The sequence below is a fragment of the Chiloscyllium plagiosum genome, chromosome 27 (genome assembly GCF_004010195.1).
Source record: "Chiloscyllium plagiosum isolate BGI_BamShark_2017 chromosome 27, ASM401019v2, whole genome shotgun sequence".
Lineage (NCBI taxonomy): Eukaryota > Metazoa > Chordata > Chondrichthyes > Orectolobiformes > Hemiscylliidae > Chiloscyllium > Chiloscyllium plagiosum.
This window is the reverse complement of record NC_057736.1, coordinates 49,174,754-49,187,374: the sequence shown is the minus strand read 5'-3', so window position 1 is coordinate 49,187,374 and position 12,621 is coordinate 49,174,754. Positions and strand designations below refer to the sequence as shown.

The 12,621-nt window shown below is 43.7% G+C and overlaps 1 protein-coding gene across 1 annotated transcript in view; it reads left to right on the top strand.

The window, feature by feature from the left end:
- Positions 1 to 506, top strand: part of LOC122563770 (cytosolic 5'-nucleotidase 1A-like) — a 37,142-nt gene extending 36,636 nt beyond the window's left edge. The window contains exon 6 of the mRNA XM_043717987.1: positions 120 to 506. Coding sequence (XP_043573922.1) covers positions 120 to 461 — 342 coding nt within the window. The 3' untranslated portion in view covers positions 462 to 506. The remainder of the gene's footprint in view (positions 1 to 119) is intronic.
- The last annotated feature ends 12,115 nt before the right edge of the window (positions 507 to 12,621 follow it).

The following is a 12,621-nucleotide window of genomic DNA, read 5'->3' as shown; positions in this document are numbered from 1 at the left end:
GTGCTCCTTACATCAGTTCAATACACTGTGGGTGCTATATACTAGGTCTGTGAAACTCTACAATGTGTAGGTATAATCGTTAGATGCTCAGTCTAATGTACCCTATACATTTTCAACAGGGGCCTCTGAAAGGATTTTTGGAATCACTGGGAAAGTTGCAGAAGAAATTTTACACCAAAGGTCAGCGTTTGAAGTGCCCAATCCGCACCTACTTGGTCACAGCTCGCAGTGCTGCCAGCTCGGGGGCTCGTGCTCTGAAGACTTTGCGGAGCTGGGGTTTGGAGACAGATGAAGCTCTGTTCCTGGCTGGTGCTCCAAAGGGGCCACTCCTGCAGAAAATCCGACCGCACATTTTCTTTGACGATCAAATGTTTCATGTGGAAGGTGCAAAGGAGTTAGGCACCATTGCAGCCCATGTTCCTTATGGAGTTAGTCAGAGATACAAGAAGGTGGAGGAGTAAGAGGAGGACAGGGATTAATGGGGCTAGCATTTAGCTCTAACCTTGGGATCCATGACCCATACTTTGATGTTTTTGCACAGTCTCACAGACTGCTTTTCCCGCTGTGATTTATTCGCTACTAAAACCAGTTCCTTGCTGAACCCTCCCTTTCCCACCTCACTCACCCTCCCCAATATCTCAACCTGAGACAGCCCGCTCCCATTCTCACATTCATCTCATACACAATCCCAGCATCTGGGACAACAATGGGAGTCGGATTCTCTTACTGCGGTGTCTGGAACTACAATGCGTGTACATCCTGAGGTGCCCACTTGGCACTGGGCGCTGTTCCTGCAGGCTCAGCAAGTTACAACATGGGAAATCTATTGGTAAAATATCTCATTATAAAAAATCCTATGATAGAAAACATGCAGAAACTCCAGGATATGAGAGCTCTGGTGAAGTCACCTAGACTCGAAACAATTCTCACCATGGATGCTGCCTGACCCAGTGTGATCTCCAGCATTTTTTGTTTTCAGTACAGATCCCAGCATCTGCAGTAACTTGCTCCCACATGGAAGAACTGATTAAAGGAGTGTGAGATCTCCTTTCAATGTGATTCTTTTGTGTGGATTTGTTCATTGCATGTTGCATTTGATATGAGGCATTGGAATGAGCACCGCCACAGCATGCTGCAACAATTTACAGCTTCAATCAGGAGCAGTTTATTTAAGTATGCAGTAATATTTGACATAGCAGGACTCAAAGTAACAGGCTCTTCTCTATCCATGGCCCAAACCTTTCCAAATAGTTGGAAGTGGAGACCATGGAAACAGCATATTGGCTGTGTTGCATTCAGATTGTGGACGTTAAAACCATAAGACATAGGACTGGAAGTAAGGCCATTCGGCCCATCGAGTCCACTCCGCCATTCAATCATGGCTGATGGGCATTTCAACTCCACTTACCCGCATTCTCCCCGTAGCCCTTAATTCCTTGTGACATCAAGAATTTATCAATTTCTGCCTTGAAGACATTTAGCGTCCCGGCCTCCACTGCACTCTGCGGCAATGAATTCCACAGGCCCACCACTCTCTGGCTGAAGAAATGTCTCCGCATTTTTGTTCTGAATTGACCCCCTCTAATTCTAAGGCTGTGCCCACGGGACGTAGTCTCCTCGCCTAACGGAAACAATTTCTTAGCGTCCACCCTTTCCAAGCCATGTATTATCTTGTAAGTTTCTATTAGATCTCCCCTTAACCTCCAAACTCCAATGAGTACAATCCCAGGATCCTCAGCCGTTCCTCATATGTTAGATCTACCATTCCAGGGATCATCCGTGTGAATCTCCGCTGGACACACTCCAGTGCCAGTATGTCCTTCCTGAGTGTGGGGACCAAAACTGGACACAGTACTCCAAATGGGGCCTAACCAGAGCTTTATAAAGTCTCAGTAGCACATCGCTGCTTTTATATTCCAACCCTCTTGAGATAAATGACAACATTGCATTCGCTTTCTTAATCACGGATTCAATCTGCATATTTACCTTTAGAGAATCCTCGACTAGCACTCCCAGATCCCTCTCTAAACAAATCTCATTCTCTATTCTCACCACTTGTCTGCAAACATTTTCTTTGTTCCCCCTTTCAAATCGTGTGAACAGTGTGGGCACAGTTCCCCACACTCTGTGCTTGTAGATTCTGACTTTGTTAGGACTGCAACCACACTGCTAAATTAGAAGTTGGGTTTATTTTGTGCACGCCACAAATTGGAGCTGGTGGTACTTTGCTTCCTAGGCACATTTGCAAATATGTACAAGGAGAGATCAAATCAAAAAGGATAATGGAATCTTTCAATTAGCAAAGATAAAACCAGAGTCTGGAATTCCTTTGTGGTTGTGGTTGATCAGCTAGCTGGCAGATCAGGAGTCATGGAAAGTTTAAAATTTATTCAAAGATTTTCCAAGGAATATTGTTGAAATTTAATTTCTGCTTTTCTGTTTTGATGAAATTGCTTTATTCAGTTACAGAGAGCACAGGTTTGGATGCTTTTTTACAGCCAAAGGGTTTTCCTTCAAAGTACAAAATTAGGGGTTTGATATCATTAGTAAATGTTGTATAACACTGCATAAACCCCTTGTATAAACAGGTTCAACTCTGTGGGAGTCCTGTGACCAAACCTCCCCGAGATGGATTGGGGTGGGACAGGGCAGTTCTGGCAAATAGCATCAAAACAAAGCTTTTCGGTGGCCCATTTTGTCGGTTAGGTGCAAGCCATTGACAAGATTGGAGAATTTACAATTCTATTGTGTGGGCTTTATTTTGGAGACAATGTGTCACCTTGGCACTTTCTAACATAAATAGTTTTTATTCCAGTTCTATCAACAAGTACAAAGCATTGATCTTCAGCTTCAGAGAAGCTTCTGGAAGGCTATTGAATCACGACTGTAGCAGTTGTTTAACGATTTTTAAAACTGTAACTAATGCATATCTATTTATATATAAATGTTGATTTTAAATTCATCCATGACAGTTAGCTGCAGCCCCAAGGAGACTGGAATCTGCTTCAGCTGAATCATCAACTCAATGTGAATCAATAAAAATGGATTGAAATGGGGGCAAGGTAACTGTTGGCTGGTGAAGGACCAGGGATTGAGTCTGAGCTTGTATCTGGCAAGGGTGAACACACAAAGCCAGCCAATAGCTCATTATTCCTGTACCAGTGTCGACATTCCCCCCCAAACCCCCCCCCGCCCCGCCAATCCCACCTGCTCACCAGCGTCTCCCCATATTCCTCACATTTACGAGATTGTGCTAATATCACTGAGCTAGTAACCCAGCACGCCTCAGGGACACCCAGGAGCGGGGGGTCAAGTTGGTGGATTTAAAATTCATTTCAATCCAATATTAAAAACTAGTTGCAGTGATGGTAGCCATGAAATGACCACTCAATGTTGTACAAATCCATCAGGTTCACTGATGGTCTTCAAGGAAGAAAATCTGCTGTCCTTATGTGGTCTGACTGACACATCACCCTGGACCCAGACCGATGTAGTCAACTCTTAAGAAACCTTTAAAATAGCAATGCAAACTATTTAAGGGCATTTAAGGAGGTGCCATAAATCCTGGCCCTACCAGTGGTGTCTGTATTTCTCAAAAGACTAAAATGAATCTTATCCACTATCTGCCCGCCTAGTCAAATCCACCCATTTTCTCCTCACATCCCTGGCTTGCTTCTTTATCAATATGCCTGATGTACACTTACCTTTCTCTGGTACAGTTCTGCTGCCCTGCTCTAACTGTGTAAATGTGCCTGGAATGTGCAACACTGAGCAGTGGGAGGAGAGAGGGGGGCACTAACTGTTAAACACTGGAACTTCCAACACTGAACAAAACAGCTCTTTTGTTGGATTGTTTGAGCAAATCATTGAATCCCTACAGTGTGGAAACAAGCCATTTGGTCTAACTAGTCCACACTGACCTTCCAAAGAGTAACCCTCTCAGACCCATTCCCCTACCCTATTGCTCTACATTTACCTCTGAGTAATGCACTTAACTTACACATACCTGAACACTATGAGCAATTTAGCATGGCTGATTCACCTAACCTGCATATCTTTGGATTGTGGGAGGAAACTGGACCACACAGAGGAAACCCACACAAACACAGGGAGAACGTGCAAACTCCACACAGTCACCAGAGGCTGAAATCGAACCCAGGTCCCTAGCACTGCGAGGCAGCAGTGCTAGCCACTGAGCCAACAAATATTTAAAATAATTTTAAGTATGAGGTTTAGTTTGAATATTATTATTATTGAACAATGAATGTTGCATTAATATATCATGTAAGGTTCTGAGCACTTTATTTTGACAAAAATTAAATTTTGATGTTACTTCATTGTACAGTGACAGTGGTGCTCATATTTACCACTTACCAGCATGGGTATATTGGGGAGCTGTAACTGAAGGGCATGGAGTGGGGACAATGCAATTGTGTTGACTGAATTAATATATGCCTCCTTTACTCACCATTATTATGCCCCTTTGCTACTCTCATTCTCTTACGGTGTTCCTGTTACTGCAGGATCATTGTGATTATGTTACTGTACAAATATTCAACTGTATTAAAGTATCAGTTATGATACCGTGACTGTTAAGCTATGAGAGTGTTACAGGATCATTGTCAGTGATACACAATGGCCTCAACACTACAGGAATATCAATGAACTGTATGGCTTGTTTGATTGCTGTAGCACTGACTGCATAACTGAACTACTGCATTCAGGAAATGTCACTGGAATTGGAACGTTCAACAACTTCAGAAGGTCAAATAAAATTGGACACCGAGCCACAAAAGATGATCCCCAGGCAGTGATTAAGAGCTTGGTGTTTGAAAGAAGCTAAGTGAAACAGAGTCATAGGGATGAAACACCAGACTTTTGGATCCAGGAAACTGAGGATATGACCACTAATGATAGAATGATTAAAAATCAAACGCTGCTCCAGAGTTCAGGCAGCAGTGCTGGTGGAAAATTGTGCAGCTACAGGAATAGCAACAGACAAGGCCATAAGGTTCTTCAAAATAAGAATAAGAAATTTAACATTCAGCCAGTGGAGGGCAGTAGTGAATTTTTTCGATAAGATTTAGGATATGGGCAAGAGAGTTTTGGCTATCTTCAGATTTGCTTTCATTGTAATTGTATACCAAGGCAGAGATAATATATATTGAAATTAATATTAAAGATCACTTTCTCACTGTATACATTTATTAGTGTGTTTGGTTCACTGCTTTTGATCAAGATCTGTTGTAATAGAATGACATAGTCTTACTTTGGGAAAATAATTTTGGATCCTATTCATAACAAAAACATGATGCTTCTCCACTGCCAGGACTCAACCACATACTTGTCCAAGTCATTGCCACCTATCCTCTGCCATGATGCTTATCCACACACCCTGACACACATCTTTAAAAGAAAGAACTCCCTGAACAGACCAACCACACACTTTTCACTGCAGCCTATTACAGAGAACATAGAATACAGTATGGGAACATACCCTTCAGCCCACCATGTCTGTGCTGACCATGATGCCAATATAAACTAATCCCACCTGCTTGAACATGATCTGAATCCCTCTATTCCCTAGGAGAAAGTGAGGACTGCAGATGCTGGAGATCAGAGTTCAAAAAGGTGTTGCTGGAAAAGCGCAGCAGGTCAGGTTGCATCAAAAGTGCAGGAGAATCAACATTTTGGGCATAAGCCCTCTATTCCCTGCCTGTTCACAGGTCTGTCTAAAACAACTCAAACATTGCTGTCAGATCTTCTTCTTCTTCTACCTCCCCTGGCAATGCATTCCAGCCACCTACCACTCTGTTAAAAAATAAATTGCCTCACACATCTCCTTTAACTTTCCCATGCTCACCTTAAACATATGCCCCCTAGTATTTGATACTTCCACCCTAGGAAAGAGACTCTGACTATCTACACCTCTCAAACTTCTATCAGGTCGCCCCTCAACCTCTGTCTAGTGAAACTAATCCAAGTTTGTCCAACCTCTCATAGCTAACATGCTCCAAATCCAGGTAACATTCTGATAAACCTCTTTTATGCCCCTCCAAAGGCTTCATATGTTTCCTGTAATGTGGCAACCAATAGTCCAAATGTGCCAACTTTTGTACTCAGCGCCTGACTGAAGGCAGAAATGCAGTACACCTCCTTTACAACTAAGCAAAAGTGAGGACTACAGATGCTGGAGATTAGAGTCAAGATTAGAGTGGTGATGGAAATGCACAACAGGTCGGGCAGCATCTGAGCAGGAAAATCGATGTTTTGGGCAGGCGCCCTTCATCAGGAATGAGGCTGGAAACCTCAGGGGTGGAGAGATAAATAGGAGAGGCTGGAGCTGGGGAGAAGGTAGCTGGGAGTGCAATAGGTGGATGGAGGTGAGGGTAGAGGTGTTGGCTCAGAGAGGAGGGTGGAGCGGATAGGTGAGAAGGAAGGTTGACAGGTAGGACAGGCAATGAGGATGGTGCTGAACTGGAAGCTTGAAACTGGGTAAGGTGGGGGGAGGGGAAGTGAGGAATTGGTGAAGTCCACATTGATTCCCCGGGGTTGAAGGGTTCCGAGGCAGAAGATGAGGCGTTCTTCCTGGGTGGTGAGGAACTGGTGGTGGAGGAGCCCCAGGACATGCATGACCTCGGCAGAGTGGGAGGGGGAGTTGAAATGTTCAGCCATGGGACGGTGGGGTTGATTGGTGCAGGTTTCCTGGAGATGTTCCTTAAAGCACTCTGCGAGAAGGCATTCAGTGTAAAACAGCACTGATCCTTGTGGAACTTAATTGCTCACCACAGACCTCCGGTCAGAACCCCTCTCTCTCCCATGACTAAGCTAATTTTGCACTGAACTTGCCAACTCACCATGGGATTCCATGCGACTTTATCTTCTGGACCAGCTTACCGTGATGGACCTTGTCAAATGCTGTAGTAAAACCCATACAGATAACATCCACTGCCTTACCCTCAATCATTTTTGTTTCCTTACTCAAGAAGTCAAATCAGGTTTGTGAGATAAGACCACCTGGTACAGCTATGCCAGCTACCCTTCAGAAGTCTATTCTCCAAATCCTGTCCCTAAGAACTTTCTCAATAATTACCCTACCACAGATGTAAGGCTCACTTGCCTATAATTTCCTAGATTACCCTTGTTGCTTTTAAACAAAGCAACAACATTGGTTATTCTCCAGTCTTCTGCGACTTCATCTGTAACTAAAATGGCTACAACAATCTCCCCCGCCCCTTGCCTCAATAGACAATAGGTGCAGGAGTAGGCCATTCTGCCCTTCGAGCCAGCACCACCATACATTATGATCATGGCTGATCATCCACAATCAGTATCCTGTTCCTGCGTTATCCCCATAACCCTGGATTTCACTATCCTTAAGAGCTCTATCCAACTCTTTCTTGAAAGTATCCAGACACTTAGCCTCCTGCGGCAGAGCATTCCATACACCCACCACTCTGGGTGAAGAAGTTTCTCCTCAACTCTGTTCTAAATGGCCTACCCCTTATTTTTAAACTGTGCCTTCTGGTTCAACACTCACCCATCAGCGGAAACATGCTTCCTGCCTCCAGTGTGTCCAATCCTTTAATAATCTTATACATCTCAACCAGATCCCCTCTCAGCCTTCTAAACTCAAGCCCTGTCACTCCAATCTTTCATCGTTAAGATAGTCCCACCATTCCGGAAATTGACCTCATGAACCTACGCTACACTCCCTCAATAGCCAGAATGTCTTTCCACAAATTTGGAGACCAAAACTGCGCACAATATTCCAGGTGCGGTCTCACCAGGGCCCTGTACAGCTGCAGAAGGACCCCTTTGCTTCTATACTCAATTCCTCTTGTTATGAAGGCCAGCATGCTATTATTTTTCTTCACTGCCTGCTGTACCTGCATGCTTGCTTTCATTGACTGATGTACAAGAACACCTAGATCTCATTGTATTGCCCCTTTACCTAACTTGACTCCATTTTAGGTAGTAATCTCTTTTTTTGTTCTTGCCACCAAAGTGGAAAACCACACATTTATCCACATTATACTGCATCTGCCATGCAGCCATCCATTCACCTAGCCTGTCCAAGTCACCCTGTATTCTCCTAACATCGTCTTCACATTTCACCCTGCCACCCAGCTTTGTGTCATCAGCAAATTTGCTAATATTACTTTTAATATCTTCATCTACATCATTAATGTACATTGTAAAAAGCGGCAGTCCCAGCACTGATCCCTGTGGCACACCACTGGTCACCGCCTGCCATTCTGAAAGGGAGCCGTTTATCACTACTCTTTGTTTCCTGTCAGCCAATCAATTTTCAATCCATGTCAGTATTTTGCCCCTAATATCATGTGCCCTAATTTTGCTCACTAACCTCCTATGTGGGACTTTATCAAAGGCTTTCTGAAAGTCCAGGTGTACTACATCCACTGGATCTCCCTTGTCCATCTTCAGAGTTACATCCTCAAAAAATTCCAGATTAGTCAAGCATAATTTCCCCTTGATAAGTCCATCTGACCTATCCTGTTACTGCTATCCAGATGTAATTCGTCCTTTATAATTGACTCCAGCATTTTTCCTACCACTGATGTCAGACTAACTGGTCTATAATTCTCTGTTTTCTCTCTCCCTCCTTTTTAAGAAGTGGGACAACATTAGCCACCCTCCAATCCACTGGAACTGATCCTGAATCTATAGAACATTGGAAAATGATCACCAACGCATCCACAATTTCTAGAGCCACCTCCTTCAGTACCCTGGGATGTAGACCATCAGGCCCTGGTGACTTATCAGCCTTTAGACCTAACAGTCTCTCCAACACCATTTCCTGCCTAATATAAATTCCCTTCAGTTCAGATCCTTCAGGCACTGAGAGATTGCTCGTGTCTTCCCCAGTGAAGGCAGATCTAAAGTACGAATTCAACTCTTCTGCCATTTCTTTGTTCCCCATAATAAATTCACCCGTTTCTGTCTTCAAGGGCCCAATTTTAGTCATGACTTTTTTTTCTTTTCACATACCTAAAAAAGCTTTTACTATCCTCCTTTATATTTTTGGCCAGTTTACCTTCGTACCTTATTTTTTCTTTTGCATATTTCCTTTTTAGTTATCCTCTGTTGTTCTTTAAAAGCTTCCCAGTCCTCCGATTTCTCACTTATCTTTGCTATGTTATACTTTTTCCCTTTTGTCTTTATATGGTCCCTAACTTCCCTTGTCAGCCACGGCCACCCCTGCCACCCCTTAGGATCTTTCTTCCTTTTTTGGAATGAACTGATCCTACATCTTCTGCATTATACCCATAAATACCTGCCATTGTTGTTCCACTGCCATCCCTGCAAGGGTATTGCACCATTGAACTTTGGCCAGCTCCTCCCTCATAGCTCCATAGTTCCCCTTATTCAACTGAAATATTGTCACTTCCGATTCTACCGTCTCCCTTTCAAACTGCAGATTAAAACTTATTGTATTATGGTCACTACCTCCTAATGGCTCCTTTACTTCGAGGTCCCTGATCAAATCCAGTTTGTTGCACGACACCAGATCCAGAATTGACTTCTCCCTGGTAGGCTCCAGCACAAGCTGTTCTAAGAATCCATCTCGGAGGCACTCCACTAACTCCCTTTCTTGGGGTCCAGTACGATCCTGATTCTCCCAGTCTACCTGCATGTTGAAATTCCCCATAACAACTGTAGTAATATCTTTGCGATAGGCCAATTTCAGCTCCTTATTCAACTTACACACTACATCCTGGCTACTGTTTGGGGGCCTGTAGGTAATTCCCATTAGGATCTTTACCCTTAGAATTTCTCAGCTCTATCCATACTGACTCTACATCCCCTGATTCTAGGTGCCCCCGCACAAAGGACTGAATATCATTCTTTACCAACAGGGCCACCCCACCCCCTCTGCCAGTCAGTCTGTCCTTACGATAGCCTTCTTCAGTAACCTGGGATAGATTCCATCAGGCCCTGGGGACTTATCTACATTCATGTTTTGCAAGACACCCAACACACCTCATTTCTTAATATCAACATACCCCTCACTTATCTTACCATTAGCAATATCTTTCCCCTTGGTTTAAAATGGACTTCACCCACTTCCTCTAATGCCATGCATAAATTCCCCCCCTTTGTCATTGAATGGACCTGTCTTTTCCCTAGTTACCCTTTGCTCCTAATACATATACAAGATGCCTTGAGGTTCTCCTTAATACTACTTTCCAAAGACATTTCATGACTCCTTGTTCAAGTTCTTTTCTGCTTCCTTTATATACTTCAAGGGCCATGTCTGACTTCAGTTTCCTAAACTTTATATACACTTGCTTTTTGACTAACCTTTCAGTATCTCTTATCATCCAGGGTTCCCAAATCTTGCCATCGCTATCTTTCACTCTCACAGGAACATACTGGTCCTGAACTCTGATCAACCAGCTGGCTTTTAAAACTCTCCCATGTCAGATTTGGATTTACCTTCAAACCGCCACTCCCTATCCAATTTCTCCAGTCCTTGCCTAATAATGTTGCAATTCCCTTCTCCCAGTTTATCAATTTCACCTGAGGACCAGTGTTATCCTTACCCATAATGATCTTAAATCCTACAGACTTATGATCATTGTTCCCAAAATGCACCCCCACTGAAACTTTGATCATCTGGCTAAGCTGAATGTGCCCAACAAATTCTGGCCCATCTAAATGCCTGGAGCTAAGGCAATCCCAGTCAAAACTGGGGAAGTTAAAATCACCCCTTATAAACATCCTGTTATTTTTACATCTTTCCATGATGTTCTGACATATATTTGTTCCTCCATTTCCCAGCTAGCCATTAGGAGGCCTATAGTATAATACTTTCACAGTGATTGCACTTTTTTTAAATTCCTAAACTCTACCCATATGTCATCACTGGATGAGCTCTCCAAGGAGTCCTCTTTTAGCACAGCTGTGACATTTACCTTCTTCAGTAATACAATTTCCCACTCCTCTCCATCTGCTTGAAAAACCCTGGAATGTTGAACTACCCTTCTCTCAACCAGGTTTCTGTAATGGCTACCACATTGTAGCCCCATGTACTAATGCAGTCTCTCACTAACCTGTTATGCTCTTTCCATTAAAATAAATACATTTCAGACCTCTCAACCCACCATGATCATTAACCTGGCCCTGCCTGTTCTTCCTACCATACGGTCTTAATTCAGTCCTACTCTTCTCTTCAAACATTCCACATGCAGCTCTGGTTCCCACCCCCTTTGCCACACTAGTTTAAATCTTCCCAAGTGGCACTAGAAAATCTTGCAGATATGTGGGTGCTGCTCAATTTAGGGGCAACAGTCCTTCTTGCCTGGAGGAGATACCAGTGACCTAGATTTCTGAAGCACACTCTCCTACACCAGTTCAACTGTATTACCTTACTATTCCTAGCCTCATTGGCAGGTGGCACAGGGAGTTATCCTGAGATTACAACCATCAAGGTCCTGCTTTATAACTTCCTAATTAACTCCCTAAAATCCCTTTTCAGGACTTCAACTCTTTTCCTGCCTATGTCATTAGTACCTCTGATTGCCCAGCCTCCCCCTTCAGAATATCCTGTGCCCGCTGGGACATACTTGCCTCTGGCACCAGTGAAGCAATGCACCATTCTGGAGTCTCATTCACAGCCACAGAAATTCCTGTCATGGATATAAGAGTCCCCCATTATGACCATTTGCCTAAGCTTCAACCTTTCCCGCTATACAATAGTGGTGTGGTCATGGCACTACAGATCTAGCTGCAGCTGCTGCTTTCTCCTGAGAGGACTTATCCAACAATATCCAAAGTGGTATACCTGTTTTGAGATGGGATTGGCCACAGGGGTCTCCTGCACTGCCAGACCACACTTACTGGTCTTCCTGACAGTCACCCGTTTTTCTGTCGTGTAGCCCTTAATAGTGGTGTGACCAGCACTAAATGTTATTAGTCGAAGGTCTGTCTGTTGACTGAATGCCGTATATTGTGCCAGTGCTGTATGTTGAAGAGCTAGGGTCATTTTAAATCTGGGGATTATTTTTGTAGAACATTAATTCTGAGTTTCCTCCCCCTCTCTATTAAGAGGGCTGACAGAGGCTGGCTTCTGTTGACTGTCACTCACTGTAGGCACATATCACGGCCTGGAATGCTTTCAGGCATTCACTATTGCATTTCAAAAGCTGTTTTGTACATTAGATAAGTCACACAGAGCACCAATGCCATACCCAGCCCTCAGCTTTGTAAGCATCACTGTCATTCTCAAAATTTACACAGTCCCGACGAAGGTACACCCTCAGAACGGCAATGGCAGCATGTGTTTCAACATAACACCAGAAAGTGTTCATATCAAATCTCTGCCACACAACCAGGAACCCTTCCCAATTGACTGACACTCAGGTTTCAGCCAAAATAACTGGGAGCAACCCAAGGAGGCATTCAGCTGAAAGGTCATCCGGGTGGAACAGTGTCTGCCTTTCTCCCCGTCCCTCTCAATGCTGTCAAGCTGCTGAGTACCTCTGTTTCTATTTATATTCCATGTTTCTAAGAGAAGCAGAGTTTTGTTTTTGTTGACATTACTGGAGAGCTGGAAACTGACACTTCAGACAGATAGTCTGGATGTTGGTGGTGATG